Source organism: Oxyura jamaicensis, chromosome 5, assembly GCF_011077185.1.
Source record: "Oxyura jamaicensis isolate SHBP4307 breed ruddy duck chromosome 5, BPBGC_Ojam_1.0, whole genome shotgun sequence".
Lineage (NCBI taxonomy): Eukaryota > Metazoa > Chordata > Aves > Anseriformes > Anatidae > Oxyura > Oxyura jamaicensis.
In genome coordinates, this window is record NC_048897.1 from 11580178 (window position 1) to 11596861 (window position 16684).

The window sequence follows — 16684 nt, forward strand, 5'->3', positions numbered from 1 at the left end:
ATTATTTTCATGGTTTCTTGTTCTTTTTTATTATCCATAGACTGTGGGGTTGTTTTCTGTCAAAGAAAAAAAAAAAAACAACAGTAGTAACAGCTAATTGCTTGGGTACTTACTGCAACTTTCACTGTAGCAGGTGTTAACTTTCTGGAAAACAAGATCAGTTGTCCAGGTCTTGTAGTAGACAACATCATGTGTACAGAGATACTTGATTAAAGCAGTTCACTTCTGTACAAATATTACTAGTTGAATTTGACTTAACTGTATATGATGTCAGTAACTGCAAGATTAGAAGGACAGGCAAATACTGAATCATTGCATCTTTTCACTTAGTACAAGTCTTTTTATGCAAAACTACCATTTTTACTACCATTTTTATTTGGTATTTATTGGTTGCAAACTCAGTTAAACATACGTATTATGATATTAGGATAGAAAAAATGTTCTGATTTTTAATAAAAAGCATTTGATAAGTAATTTAACTTTATCATTTACATATATTTATCAATGTATCATTTTTGGTATGCCCAGGTGTGAATCTTTAATAGTTACAACTTCACGCATCTTCTGTTGTAAACCCACACAGCTTGAAATATTTTAACCTTTTTTGAATGTCTTAAAAAATATTTGTGGAAGTAAGTTAATATAGTTAAGCTATGTATTGTGAACGTTGGCAGCTTTAATGTTGAGAAATACACTTCTGAATTTTGGGTAGCATTGATTTTGAAGTTTTAAAAGGATGTTCACCTCTGCAAAACAAGTTTGATAGATTTATGCATAGACTCTTACTGTGGCATTGTTTTTCTGTGGTAGTGCTTCACTTTTAGTATAAAACATCTTTTCATGCAAGTTGATCTGCTAAGCACAGACAGCATTAATCTGACAAAGTATTAGTATGACAGATTTGGGAGTTCATGTAAATCATGTGGACCTTTTCTAAAGATCAAATAAGACTCACAGCATTACAATAGGGATGGAAATTGTCCTCAGGTGTGAAGTGAGCATACTGTTCCCTCTTCCCAGTGATCAGCAGCTTTTTTTCTTTTTTTCTTTTTTTTATCCATAACAAAACACTAGGTGGAACGATGGAAAATAATTTGGAGTTTTCTAGGAATATGGTTTCTTTTAAAATGTGTATGGTTTGGAAGAGACAAAGTTCAAATGGAGCTTTCTAGTAAAATACTAACAAAAATTAGAAGCTTATATAAGGGCATGGTAAGCTATTTGGGATGTGAATTTAATGTATTCTGAGTCAAGACCTTTGTGTGGGTTGTGAATCTTTTAAAAAGAGACAATTGTGCACAGGTAGAATACTGTTTGCTCTTTTTATGCAATTGCACACTTTGTGTTTGTGCTAATAAGGTTGTGTTTTTAATAGTGTAGTAGTTTCCAAGTATTAGAGTCTGTTTTACTCTTGAAGTGCTGTTTTTGGCTATACTAAAAAACTTCATTTTTTTTTAGTTTTAGTCAGATCTATTGATCTGACTGTGCTGGCTCCTGTTTGCACACCTCTGATTGCCTTAGCAATGATACCAGGCACCTGTAATTTAGTCACTTTTCTTCAGCTGCTGTGGTTATCATTCACGTCGTGGCAGTGTAGTATAATAAAGATGTATGTTCAAAAAAAGAATATGTTGATTGTTAGACCTCGTTTGGAACTTTCTATCATGAAAAAAAAAAGTTACAGATGTTTTTCAGCTCTGGAAGTTTTTTCTGTGAGTTTCAAGGTTTTTCTGAGATGATTAAAACTGAGGAGTGTCATTACAGTGAGACTATAACTGTGTATTCCAAATCAGTGAAATCTGAAAGTCAAGAAGAATTATTATTTGAAGGTGTCAAATAAGATCTAGCATTTTTACAGATGTTTGCACTTAACGCAAGTTCATACTTTGCTGAAGTTGGTCTAAAGTGCTCTACTTTTCAAATGTCCCAATTTTTGCACAAAAAGGAATATTTATAACTAAAAGCAGCTTTTAATGATATGCTGAAGTATAACAGTGTTTAAGCCTTTAGAAATATTCCTCACCAGTAAGTTGGTATTTGTTAGTATTGTAGAAGTTGTAAAACAGGATTGTTGAAGATCGTAAAGAATATGGGTGAATGTTTAAAATTTTATTATTCAGCTGTGAGTTCAGAAGGAATCGTTATACGTAACTAGTATTTATTCCTTTCTAAATGGTAATTAACAGAAACGTTTAATACTAATTTCAGGAAGGCACAGCTAACGAAGGTAAATACCCGTTGAGTGTATTTTAAACATCTAGAATCCAGAATCCTGTTAAGAGGGAATTCATGAATAACAGATGTTTCCTTTTTTTTTTTAATCTGAAAGTAGAAGAGATTTTGCAGGGGCTTTTAACTTCTGAGATAAAAGTATTCGTCATGCAAGTAGAGATGTCTGACTAGTATAAAACACAGAGACTCATTTGCAGATGGGTAGAAAGCAGACAACGTGGTATAGTGAATGAAGTATAATTTGGAGACCTGGGACATAATTTTGATCTTGCAAAGTGATGTCAGTCCAGTCACTTAATTCTTGTGACCTTTTTACATACAAAAATTCGTCTGTGTGAAGTAAGTTGAAATCAAATGTCAGAAATGATTAAGAATTGTTTTAAATGTGTGTTTGCACATGTGTGCGTGTTGTCATGCTCCTTTTTACTTGGTATGTAGTATGTAGTGCATACAAGTTCAGTTTTAAACTCTGCTTTGCCTGTAAGTGATGAATAATGCAGTTTTTCATCGAAGATTAAATTATTACATTGAGACTTAAAGAAACTGTTTTGTTCTTTGTAGCTGAGCCAATAACGTTTCCATCTGGAGGAGGCAAGTCATTTATTATGGGTTCTGATGATGTTTTGTTAAGTGTACTGGGCCTTGGAGACCTTGCAGACTTGACAGTAACAAATGATGCAGACTATAGTTATGATGTAAGTGCAATTTTATTTAAAATTCTTTATACAGCTTAATGTACTCTATGATAGTTGCTCCCTACCCCCACCCTGAATATTAAGAGATGCAGAGAACAGAGCTTTTAGTAGCAAAAACGTCTGTGGGAGGAGGAGGGCAGACCTTGTGAATGTGCTAAGTAATTTGGGAAATCCAAGTTAAGTAAGAGGACTTGTTTATTTTCTTCTTATTTAATTTTATTCTTTTTTTTTTCACTGGGGGGATCTGTTATGACATAAAATTACTTCTTAACATGAATTTCTTTTAAAGAAATGGCAGTGATACACTGTAATGGAGTGTTGAGAAGACATGGCATAAAACACAAATATTGTTATTGTCTTTGCTCCTGTCTTTATATACAGTTAACAGCATAGAATATACATTGTTATATATTTCAGATATAGACTTGTAGAGAATATTTTTATTATTATCTTAAGAGATCTGAGATTCTTTTCACTATATTCTTTAAGCTACTGCCAGTAGTGTTTTCTTGAATTAATGTTGTTTTCATTCGCTGGTAAATTTGTCTGACTAGGGAAATGGTCAGGTAAGTCTTACATAAAGTGTCTTGTGGTTTTTTGGTTTTGTTAAGGTACCTCACTTTGTTTCTATAACTACATATAACTTTTCAAGTTAGATAGTGTGTTTGTATAGGAAAACACTATTAGGGTTTTTATTGAAATCTTAGAACCTGCAATGTGGAGAAGTAAATCGTTCATAGCTTTTTACAGGGTCTGAAAATACTTAGACTACACAGCTTTTATTTAATCATAGCTGTCCTTCTGTATTTGTAATGGGTAGAAATATTAGTACTTCATTACAGCAATTAAAACCTATATTTCTGTTGTAGGGTGTTACATAGTTATATTTCCTCAATCACAAATGAAAATATTATTTATCCTGTTACTGAACTGTATGAAATTGAATGAAAGTACTTCTTTTAAATACTTGGAGCATTTTCATACTTCTATATATTGCCTTGTTCCCAGTAAAGGTTAATCTGCAGTTTGTCTGTTTCATTTCAATGACATAACACTTCTGAGAAATAAGGTAACTTAAAATCAAAGATAATTTCCAACTCTTTGCATCTTATTCTTCTCAGGATTTTGCTTTCTATATAACAAAATCTCCATATGTAAAATGTTGTAGACAGGCATGAGGATCATGTGCAATGTGTAGAAAATATATATATATATATATATATATATATATATATATATATATATAAATTTCAATAAGATCTATGAATAAGAGGATATGGAAGAAAATGGTTTTTTTGATAACTTTATTGTTGAACATGCTTTAAGGGTGCTTAAATTTGAAACATCCAGAACTGCTGGTAAAATAGTACCCTAACCTGCAGGTTTCTGACCGGTAGTAAATTCCATTGGGGATTATGAAATTGAGTAGTTCAGGTTTCTAACATAGTGTTCTATTTACTACTTTGGTTAATTTCTAAATTATCCTTCATTGAACACTAACTTGCTTGGGAGAGAATATAGAGCAGTTTAGAATTCCAGATGAAACTACTGAACTTCTTAGTTTCTGTTGGTGGTTTTTCTTTTGTGTTGTTCCCATTTTACTGATGGGTATGTCAGAGTAGTTGGATTTTCAAATTTGTTTCGTTGAAACCTTTTCATTAGAGGTTCTTGATTTACAGCTTAGTTTGGGAGGTATATGGGGACATAATCTAATTCATGATTATCTGGCTGATATAGGACACAAAAGATAGGAATAAGTTGTTCTCCTCCAAATTAACTCATTCACCAAATGGGAATGAGAAGTGATTGGCTGTAACTATAATTGGTTTTCTCTGCTTCCTCTACAGTGCTTTTAGGGACTTTCACGAGAGTATCTGAAAAATACATGGTGATTTCTGACTTCCTCCTATGTCAGAAAAGATAAACTTGCAGTATCAAATAACACAGATGGAAAAGTTTTAATGAAACTTTTATTTAAGAATAAGGCAATCTTTGTCCTGCTGTGGATCTAAGGAGACTGAAATTCAGATGGTATTAGTTCCCCATCACAGTGTTCTTTCAGGTTGAAAATCCCTTCATAGTTCCTAATTTCTGAAGTAGCTTCCATGTAACTATGTATGTGCAATTAGTAAGACCATTTCTGAGCCTGTACTTGTAATACAGTACTTCAAGGATATCTTAGTATCTTGCCTCCATAAGCCTAGCTGAAGCCACCGGTTTTTCCAGTAAGTGTCCAGATGAGCAGCTGATGTTAAGCTAGGTTAGTGTTTTTTTGTTTTAATTTAAAAACCCACTGCACATTCAGTAATTCCACTTGCATTTTGCTTGCAATAGTTCCATACTCCTCAAATAACTCAGGTGTGAACAATTATAGTGGGGAAAAAAAAACACACAGAAGACAACCTCCCCACCCTCCCAAAAACCACAGTAGGCCTTCACTAGCTTCTGTATATCACTCCTTGATGAGGGTTGTATTTTGAAAAGGAGAGAATATGTTGGGCAGGATGGGGATTAAATTTTAAATATTTCGAATTTTAACTGTAGCTGAATGTTTTTCTGTATGGGAATATGTTAGTGCACAAATTTCCACAAGACTAGTTATTTAAGGTGTAGATACTGTATAATAGAGTACAGTCATCTAAAGTCATGTGTTTCAATACGAAGTTTGTAATACTGATTTTAGTGCATGCAGCTGTTTGTACCCTAAGGAAGCGATGTTGTTATTAAATCAAATACTCCAATTAAATCATATAATTCTGATTCTATAGCTGCACAGGATGGTGCTGGTTTTTGGTTGCAAATCCAAAGGTCCTCATTCATCAGAGCATCTAAATTTGGAAACCTCCTAATCTGCAACATACTAAAGAAAAAATAAGATTAAAAGGCACTGAGTACAGTTACTAAGTATTATTTTCTTATTGTTGTAATTGCTGTAGGTGAGTAGTTAACTGTGATCGTCAGAGAAGGATGCAAGTCTCTTTACTGTGCCATAAGGATTCTGTTCACTGTGGGGAAGAGCTTCCCTCCCTCTGCCTTTTTTTCCCCCAGTTTGTTTCCCTGGTGATTTGTAAAGCGGAATGAGGAGTTTGCCTTGTATTCCCATACAGACAAACAAAATAAAGGCAAAAACAATTCCTATTAGATTAGGTTGGACAAGTATTATGAAGTAGGCATTTCCAACTCTTTGTTCCTCTAATCTCTAGTGTTTTCTTTTTTTGTATGGTAAGGTTGATGTGTGTTGTTGTTATTTTCTATTGTGCTTTAAGTTTCAAGAGGTTGTGGTTAAGTTTTGTTGTTGTTAGTGTTTTGTGTCTCCTGGGCTAGACAGAATTCTTTTGTGTGTTTGTGGGATGGTTGGGGTGATGGGTTGTTTCTGGTAGACCCTACTATTCCAAGCATTTGCTCTGTGGCCACTTACTGATCCAGGAACTAGGATCAAGCTGACCTCTTTTGGTCCTGTCCGCTGAAGTTTAGGAAAAAAAAGAGAAGGAGCTCTTAAAGCTGAATGGTGCTCTAGTCTGTCTTCTCTTGATTTTCTTTAACTTTGACATTTACAGTAGGATGTAAGACTTTATGGGGCAGTGTGCCCATGTCTCTCTGTTCAGAGAGGCTTTTGACTTGCAATACCTTATAACATTGATACAGTATCATATATTACTACTTTTCTATTTTGCCCTGCCCTATTGTGTAGATCACATTTATAGTTTGTAATCAGCAAATAGCTTTTCCAAATTCCTTGTTTGTGTTTTTGTGAGGTACATGTTTTTTTTGAAATAGACTACTGTTTTATTTTCTTAGAGGTTTTAAGGATCTCTGTTTTAAAGATGTGTTAGTTGTTCTCCTGGTTGTAGTAAGGATATCAAGGTGGACAACAGGAATTAAAACAAAATCATATGTAGCTAGATGTCTCGGAAGGTGTACACACGGTATTTTCTAAAAGAAGCACGATATTGAAATCTATTTTTAAAAGTTAAGACTTCAAAGCCATATTTAATATAGGAAGTTCTGTAAATTTGGTACCTTGCATTTTAGCAGATTCCTCTGTACTTCTGAGAATGAAGTTACCATTGCAATAGCCATTTAAGAACAGCAACAAAAGACTTGAATTTTCCTTGTTAAATAAGGACAAGTGTACTCAGTCCTGCTTTTATTGAACGGCTGTTCATCACAAATGTAAGAAAAATGAATGTGTTATGAGTGCAAATCTTCAAAGAAGTGAGGTCTATTCTTTAATCTGGGTTATAATATGATAAAATTAACCATTACACGTTACAAATGTTTGACTTAAATTTCTCAAAGGCCCAATGCTACAAGTGCAGGAGTTAGGCAGGTAGTTGAATGAGTTTATGTAACGAGGATTAAGAATACTCAGGAACTTTGTTTCCTAGACATATATATTTTCACTTTCTCATCCACTTTAGCCTTAGGTGAGTAAATAAGCTGTTTTAATTGAAAGCTAGTAAGTTTAATACAGAGCTCCAGAATCCCACACTGTTCCTGGAAATAAAAAAAAATGGTTCTTCGTATGAAGGTAGTATGTAATATGCAGTATAGTTCTAAATAACTTAAATTTCAATTAAAGATACTGTGATATTCAGTATGCTGTGGAGGAGGAAGATTAAGAACAAAATACTTTGTTATAAAATGTATTTGTTACATGGTATTAAAAAAAAAAAGTGTCCAGGTTGCACGTGTAGTAAAACAGATCTGTTTCTTGATCTGAGTTTGGCATGGTTTGTATTTACATGTGTATATATATATATGTGTGTGTGTGTGTATAAATATGCATATAGGAAAAGCAAATGCCTGCATATCTGTATCTCAGAACAGTAATTGTGTTGTCTATTTATTCTGATTGGATATAATCAGATTTTGTTTGAGTAGTGGGAAATTTGGTCCAGGCTGGAGATTTGGTCCAAGAATATTTATTAGGCTGTTACGTATGATCTGATACTTATTTTCAGTCCTGACACATATAAGGAAGGTAGTGAGATTTTATTACATATGAGAGATTTTATTATCTTCCTAGTGTTACTGAGAAATTCTGCCCTACGATTGAACACTGCTTTAAAAATATACATGAATAGATATTGAATATATAGATGAATAGATAGTGTGTAATGTAGAGTATAAAATTAGTTTCCATTCATAAATCAACTGCTAATTTTGGTCATCCGACTAAAGTCAGTTCTGTAAGCTCCCTTTATAATTACTTAAGAGAAATAGAGGAGTATATGTATTTCTCCTTGAATGGAGGTTTTTGGTAAGTGGTTAATATAAATTATACTCTAAATTCTACTCTAAATTACTTTTTCTTACCAAAAAATCTCTTCCAGTGACTGTAACTTTTCCAAGGTACTGAGGATTAATACTAAGCAGTTATAATTTGTGTTTTTAGCCTAATTGTTTTTAGGTGAAGAGTATAAAATATATGTTCACAACATAGAAACATAAAATTAGTACGTATTGTTTCACATAGTTAACTAAATTATTGCCTCACAAATATATTTCAAGCTTTCAAATATATTAAAGACTTTCAAATAATATTTTTATATAATTTCATGTTTAAAATGATGACGTTTATTAAGTTTTGAATTAACTCACTGGGGGCCTGAAGCTTATTTTTATTGTGTTTAAGTGATAAATGAGCTTTTGACAGTTGTAATATCTTCCTTGAGTACAGAGAACATTATAAGCAATGAAGCCAACACCTTTCTTCGGGGAAGAAGAATTAAGGTATCATTGCACAAAAGGATTACAACCAAATTTTGAAAATCAAAGCTGCTTGTTTGTATACTCAGCATTATACTCCTTTTCCACCATGGAACAAAAGCTATTACAGTTGGGGGGAAAAAAAATGCAGACTACTTTGCATGCCAGAGATAGACTTGTGTATGCATATTAGGTAGATCAATAGATAAATGCATGTTTAAGGTTGAATATGTATTAACTGAATCAAAAATACCATATTTTTTCTAAGGTACAAATAGACATTTTTTTTAAACTCACATACAATTACTCCTTTTCATTTTTAAGCTGCCAGCTAATAAAGATGCCTTCCGAAAGACATGGAACCCTAAGTATACGCTACGCAGTCATTTTGATGGAGTGCGGGCATTAGCTTTTCATCCTGTAGAGCCTGTGCTGGTTACAGCCTCTGAGGACCATACTCTAAAACTTTGGAATTTGCAGAAAACAGTTCCTGCCAAAAAGCAAGTATATGGGTTTTTATAAAGCATCAGTTGTGTTTTAATCAATTTCAAAGGCTTTTAAACTCTTAAACTTTTTCAAAGTTTTTCAGTAGAGATTTCATTTAGTGTAATTACTTTTCTTCTTCTTTCAGGAGTGCCTCTTTAGATGTAGAACCCATCTACACATTTAGGGCCCACATGTAAGTGCTTGACAGAATTACTGTTTGATAAATGTTATCTCCTGGATTCATGGTACTTTTCACCTTAAAGGCTACAAACGTATTACATTTTTACATCAGATAAACAAAATTATGGTCTTTAAAACCAGGCAAATACTGAGCCCATCTCATGACTTGCAGAGTCCATGATAAAACAAAAGGGGCAGGAAGTAGCAAATGTAGTTAGTTGCAAGGGGAAAAAGACATTGCTGAAGAAGACAATTAAATTGCCTGAGCAATGCATGTGTCTTGGACTGTATTTTTTTAATATGTAAAGAAGATAGGTAAAGTAGACTTCCATAGTCTAACATAGTAGTCCTCAGATATAGTTTTGAGAAATGAAAAGTACACTAGAGGTCATCAGGACCAAAAAAAAAAAAAAAAAAAAAAAAAAAAAGAACTAAATGTGGAGTTCAGCTTTGTTCCTCACTCTTTTGAGTATGTTGGTGGATCTAGTCAATAATCTATTTTCACTACATTCAAATAGGTAATTCTAGTTTGCTCATCTGCACTTAAACAACCAATAAACTTTGTATCCTGAGCATGGCGTGTCATGAGCCATGTAATTTGGGGGTGTTTTACAAGACAGTTAAACCTTGACTTAGTGGTATGTCCAGAGTTGCTGCTTCGTTTGATCTACAGGTTGTGCTTGTCCAGTATCACAGCAAACAGATTCAAGAAGTTAAACCAGCAGTGGTCTAATCTTGACCAAAAAATAATCCTAGGATTATCTTTATGAACCAGTTTACTGGAGTGTAGGTTTCTGTCTGAGAAAGTTAATGGTTTTGGTGGCAGGGGGCTGGAACCACCTCTGTCAGCACAAATAGTTATTAGATTGGCATGGATGCTTTGTAAAAACTCATGCTTACCAGATGTAGTTTCTGTTGAAAAAAGACCATGTTCCTTGAATTGGTTAAATTTTGATAGTTAATTTGTTATATATACTTCAATATTTTAATACAGGTTTGTATGATTTGTTCGGACTTAATATATATTCTAACAGAACTGCTCCTTTGGAATTCACATTTTTTTTCCGTAACTAGTTAGTCCAATCTAGTGTGGGGCTTTTTGTTTGTTTTGTTCTATTTTTAAATAGCAAAATTTTAACCTTTATACTGTTGGCAGTATCAGTAAACTTTTTGTTCTGTCTCCCGATAGTGGACCTGTATTGTCATTGGCAATTAGTTCTAGTGGAGAACAGTGTTTCAGTGGTGGTATTGATGCAACCATCCAGTGGTGGAACATGCCTAGCCCTAATGTTGACCCGTATGATACCTATGGTAAGTACTTTTTAAAAGATAAACAAGTGATAACCATTGTCTTGAACATTAATTTTCTTCTTGACAATAATCTGTTTACTAAACCTTTTGTGAAATGTGAATGCCATTCATTAACTAAATTGTTTTAGTTTTCAGCTTTATGTGTGGTAAATGCTCGTTACTTCACTTGCATTGGTGATGTACTTTGTAGAACTGTAGCAGGAAGACCATCATTTTCTGAGGTCTAAATATTAAAGAAGAAATCAGTTACATCTGTTATTTTTAAGGACTGTGCTTTACTACTTCGCAGCAAAATTCCAGATTTGGGGATGAATTTTTATTTATCCTGATAGGAAATTCTCAGAAAACTAAGATTAATTACAATTGTTGAAAAAACATGGTTGTGTTTTTTTATTACATATCAGAAGTAATTTTGTTTTGATATTAGGGTACCTGAGAGCTTTAAAGCATTTCCCTGTGTCAGTAGAGTACAGTATTTTTTTTTTTTTGAAATATTACAACAAAGTCATCAGTGTTTAAAGAACTCAGAAAGGTGGAAAGTTGAATATGTTAGGTGTTTTTTGCATCTTATACAAAGAAAAGGCTGCAACCAAGCATCCTTAAGATGGTAAATTTGAATGAAAGAAGTCAGCCTGTCTGAGAGGTGGTGGTAACAGGTGTGCATCATTCTGGAAAAAGACAGTTTGCAGAAGCTGTGAAAAATGACCCACTGTGTAATACTCTAGCTGCTGTTTTATGAACAAAATTAAAAAAAAAAAAAAAAAAAAGATTTTTTTTTTCCCTTCTCTTGCTCTCCTTGATAAATAATAATGGCCATTCTCACTTCTTTACTTCTTATAGCCTCCCTAGGGAAGGACTGTTTCTTTTTACTTTTTTTTTTTTAAGTGATTTAATTTCACTTATGGGTTGTATATGTTTATATGTAATTTCAACAAATGACTAAAGGAATTATTAGGCTACAAATATGATTTGCTAATAGCAAGCTATTTAAATGTTAAAATCTCAGTTTATTAGCTAGCTGCATGAATATGTTCAAAATTTCTCTAAAACTATTGTGATGAATAGTGGGGCAATGTTATTCATTGCACTGATAATTCAAGTGCATTGTAGTGCACCATTTTGTTTGTGAATCTAATCTATTTGGATTCTAGAAAGCTACTTGAATAAAACAAATGCAGAAGCACCTGTCTTTAGTTTTTTATATGCATTCCAGTTTGTTCAGAATTCATGCTGACAGTGAATGGCACTTATTTAGATTTTCCTCTTACTGATACTTAAAGAATAGGTATGATTGCAACCAACGGATCTGTTAGATCACAGGTTTACAGAATGATAAATTAATTAATCTTTTACTATATGGGATATTTGTGGAATTTGATTTACTTTGAGGTACAACAAATATTTAATTCCTAAATTTTTGTTTTTCCAGAGCCAAACGTTCTAGCTGGCACATTACTTGCTCACACAGATGCAGTCTGGGGTCTCGCTTACAGCGGTGTAAAGAATCACTTACTATCTTGTTCAGCAGATGGCACTATTAGATTATGGAACCCACCAGAAAAAATTCCCTGTATTTGCACTTACAATGGAGAGAAAGGTAAGTGTGGTTTTTTTTTTTTAGTGAAATTTTGGTTTTGATTATCTGTCATCAGACAGTTTGTCTAGGCTTCTTGTCTCTATTTTTCAATACTAGATAACAGGACTAATGGGAAAAGATCTTTTCATAAGATAATCCTGGTGGTGCAGCATTACTCGAAAGGGAACGTTTTCTTCGTTATTTATTATATCAGTATAGAACAAACTTGATGTTTAAACTCTGAAGAATTTTAAAGTGTTTCTTTCTAAAGACATTTTTTTCACCTTCTAGAGCATGGAATACCTACGTCAGTCGACTTCATAGGTTGTGATCCTGCACATATGGTGGCATCTTTTAATACTGGCAGCACAGTAATCTATGATTTAGAAACATCCCAGTCAGTGGTAATGCTTTCATCGCAAATAGAATCTGGTAAGTAAAGCTCTTTTCTATTAAATATCTATCTTGGATGAGGTACCTTTATCCAAACTTTACTGTATGGCAAATTAAAAGAAAAGCTTATGCACCTTACCTGCATTATGTTATTTGATGTCTTAAGTTGGCTAGATATGTAAAGATGTTTGGAACTGATGCAGTTGAAAAGATTGTGGGTTAGGAGGATTTGAAAGCTGTTAGAGATAGCAAAAGCAACAGTTTTTGTTCTCTAAGTTAGGCTTTCTCTGGATTCAGTTGTCTGAACTGTGTAGTAAAATAGTTTTCATCATATAGCTTTGATATGGAAGACTGTAGAAGTGAATTAAGCAGAAGATTACTTCAGTGTAGAATCTGTACAGGTTGTGCTTAAACCCTCTCCCCTGTGGAACATTAAATATTAGAAATTCTGTTGCTACAAATAACATGCTACAAAGACATAGCTCATCGTTGAGAATTGTATACAACTGTTGACAGTCTAAATAGAAGGTCTTTATTCCAGACTTCATTTCCTTGAACCTATGAGAGTTTTGTAAAGAAAACTTTCAGTTTCTGGTCATTCTTGTCTTTGAAGTAAGATCTAAAAGAATATTGCAAGGGGAGCATGTGCTTCTCCTATCCAGTTAGTCCAGCTTGAAGAGAGACTCTTAAATATAATCAAAAAAAAAAAAGGAAAAGAGGGAAAGAGTCCTTAACACAGGCATATCAAAATACAGGAAGTGCTTTCTAAAAAGTATTCTAAACTCTTAAAGAGATTCTAAACTGTTCAGTGTTTCTTTAATCTCAAATACCTAAAGATATCTGACAGTCTGGTAAGTTAGGTTAACTTTGGTTATTTGGATTCTTTCTTTTTGTTTTCAAGGTAAATCTTTCTTGATACGGAGCTATGATAGGTGTCTACTAAACATTATAATTTGTTTGCTTCTGCTTGGTTAGTGTTGCCCTGATGTACTTTCCTCAGTTTGCCATCTCTCTCAAGGATCTTTCGTGTGTATAAGCCAGTTGCACAGCTTTAACCTTAAAGAACATTCGCTAGCATATACCTGGCTTGGTCAATCTCCTGTAAAGCAAGAAGTTAATTTGGTATTTATTGATGTTGTTCCAAATGTGTTATTTAGATAATATTAGCTAATACAGTGTGCTAAAGTGTAATGCTAAAATATTCTCATTTTAGCTTTTTTTCTTTAAGGCAGATGGATATGTTTGTGCTTGTTTTTGTTTTCAGGTGTACAATCAAGTAATCATATTAACAAGGTTGTAAGTCATCCCACACTTCCTGTAACTATTACAGCTCATGAAGATAGACACATCAAATTTTTTGACAACAAAACGGGTAAGGGTAAAGAGAACCTTCGGGACACTTACTGGACTAAAATTTAGGTTATTGCCCAGTTTTAATCGTCATAGTACCAATGAAGATGTTAGACAGAAAAAAGATGTCCTTATAACGTGAGTGCCTTTGAGAGACGTGTGTCGCTTACCCATATGCTTATGTAGTCTTATGTAGTTGAAACCTAAGAATTTGTAGTAGAATTGTAGCATTCAGATACTGGAATATAAATAAGCATGTTATTCTATATTGCATTTAATGGGAACGTTATTTTTAAAAGAAGCAGTACTTCACAGGAAATTCACTTGTTTATTTTGCTTTTAGGTAAAATGATCCATTCTATGGTTGCTCACTTGGATGCTGTCACAAGTCTAGCTGTTGATCCTAATGGAATCTATTTAATGTCTGGAAGTAAGGGTTTTTTAATACTCTATGCTCTATGGATTTTTCATTTATGCTCGATGGATTTTTGCATTTATGATGCATTGAAGTGTCTGACAAAAATCTAACATTGTCTTTTTTTCCTTTTTTCTTTTGTGTTTTTTTTCTCCAAATAGGCCATGATTGTTCCATTAGATTATGGAATTTGGACAGCAAGACATGTGTGCAAGAAATAACAGCTCATAGGAAAAAGCTGGATGAATCAATTTACGATGTAGCATTTCATCCATCAAAAGCATATATTGCCAGTGCAGGAGCTGATGCCCTTGCCAAAGTATTTGTGTGACACAGCAGAACAAACCTGCATCATAACAGCAGGTCTGTTTGGACAAAAAAGAGGGAATGCATCACTGCCATCAATAAGGTTACCAATAAGACACTACATCTGATCTGCCTGGGTGAAGGCTCTTAAGTGGGGCAGGTTGTAAGTTGGTGAAAAGTCACCACATCTTGAACAATGTCAGGCTCATTCATTTAACTGTAATTACTGTATTGGGGGGGCGGGGAGAAGTAAAAAAAAAAAAAAAAAGAATAAAAAGAAAACCAGTATTTGTAGCCTTGACTGGATATGAACTGAGCGTATGTCTGTTCTTTAGGTGTCTTTAAGCAAACGTGGAGTCTGATCTTACAAAAGACTTTTATTTTGGACTCTGTGTGCTGCCTTAGGGTTAGGAATGTGGTGCTCTTGTGGGGGGAAGTGAGCTCCAAGAGTAGCTTTCTTTTCATCTCTTAGTAATCTTCTGTTTATCAGTTGAATGCCACAGATTCCCCTTTTAAACTTTTATTTTGCTTTAAAGAAAAGGAAATTTAACTTAAAATATTTTAGCATTAGTTGCACAAAATGTTTGGATAAAATTCTAGTTTTTATAAGTCTTTTTATATATTTAGCCTGTCACAACAGTGCTCAAGATTGTATTGATAATGTTTTTCTGCATTATAGAACCCTAAAACACAGAGATCTCACTGACCCGCTGCCGTGTAACCACACTCTTCCCTTCTTTTGCCTAATACAGCTCAGCTAAGTCCTTGCATAAGGATGCTAATTCTTCATCATCGCATAACTGTCTTCATAAATAAAGGACTGTAAAATGTGTTTAAATGAAACACAGAGGGGTTAACACCCCCCAATGAACTCTTTAAAAAAAAATTAATCTTGGCATCCTATCACTATGTGATATTTTGTACATCTTACTGTATTTACGAGTTTATTTATCAAGGATTACCCATCTTGCTAATGGCCTATTGTTATTTATTTCACTTTTTGTTGGTCTTTATAGCCTTTTATGTAGTGTGTTAAAGGGCCCTGTATATCTATTATGGCACTCTTTGAACAGTCTAAAATAGATGAGAAAATGGGACATTTCATAATTCTCAAGTTGCAAACCAAGAATTTTTTTTTCCTCTGGTTAAGCACCTGGAGTGGAGTTGATTCCAAAAAACAAACTTGTTTCAGAACTTTTGGAGTGAAAAATATTTTTATTTGCGTTTCAAATAGAATACAAAAGTAGTTGATTCAAGATTCATAAATCTGCTGTGTTTTGACTAGTTATTCCCTGCTTTTATTTTCTTTTCAGACGTGCTTCAGTTTATGGTGTAACTAAAGATTTTGTTTGTGTAATGCATGATTAATACAATAAAGTATTTTTTCTAGTCTTCCACAAAACTTTTCTGATCAGTTTGCGAGTTTTGATGAGTTTTGTAAGGTTTCTGTTTTACAAACTATGAATCAGCAAATTTTTAAGATTGTACCACATAGCAGAAGTACAGCTGTTGAAAAATAATGTATATAAAATGCATATAATAAATATTAAATGGTGTACCTGTATGTTACTGTTGGCTACATTATTTTGTGTTGCACAGTTTGAAAGTGTCATTCTACAAGTTAATAAATTAGGTCTAAATTTTTGCAAAATGATCATTTGTTTATTATGCTTATAAGCTGCTCTGCTTTTCAAAAGTTGTAATAGTTGTCTCGATGTCAACATCTGTTTCAAGCAGCAGCACCCACGTATAAGAACATGTTTCCACAGTGTTTTTAAAGCTTTTTTTTTTTAAAAAGCTTTTTTACAAGAACAAATTGAAAAATTACTAGTGTATTTTTAGAGCCCTTAAAAAATAAGCATACTGCTTCTGATGATCTCTGTATATGACATGATCTCAAGTGATTTAGGAGCCAGGAAAGCACTCTGGTTTTATTTCCAACTGCCGTGGCATCACTGTATTGAATGTAAAAACAAAACCCCCACTGTTTTTTTCAATGCTTACAATTTGTCACTATGTCAAATGTTA

At 33.5% G+C, this 16684-nt stretch overlaps 1 protein-coding gene across 5 annotated transcripts in view; it reads left to right on the forward strand.

The window, feature by feature from the left end:
• STRN3 (striatin 3) overlaps window positions 1-16220 on the forward strand; it is a 60039-nt gene extending 43819 nt beyond the window's left edge. For all 5 annotated transcript variants that reach the window (XM_035327730.1, XM_035327733.1, XM_035327732.1 and 2 more), the window contains 9 exons: window positions 2794-2927; window positions 8964-9139; window positions 9271-9318; window positions 10495-10616; window positions 12046-12213; window positions 12484-12624; window positions 13850-13957; window positions 14279-14365; window positions 14512-16220. In XM_035327730.1, coding sequence (XP_035183621.1) covers window positions 2794-2927; window positions 8964-9139; window positions 9271-9318; window positions 10495-10616; window positions 12046-12213; window positions 12484-12624; window positions 13850-13957; window positions 14279-14365; window positions 14512-14681 — 1154 coding nt within the window. In that variant the 3' untranslated portion in view covers window positions 14682-16220. The remainder of the gene's footprint in view (window positions 1-2793; window positions 2928-8963; window positions 9140-9270; window positions 9319-10494; window positions 10617-12045; window positions 12214-12483; window positions 12625-13849; window positions 13958-14278; window positions 14366-14511) is intronic.
• Window positions 16221-16684: the final 464 nt, after the last annotated feature.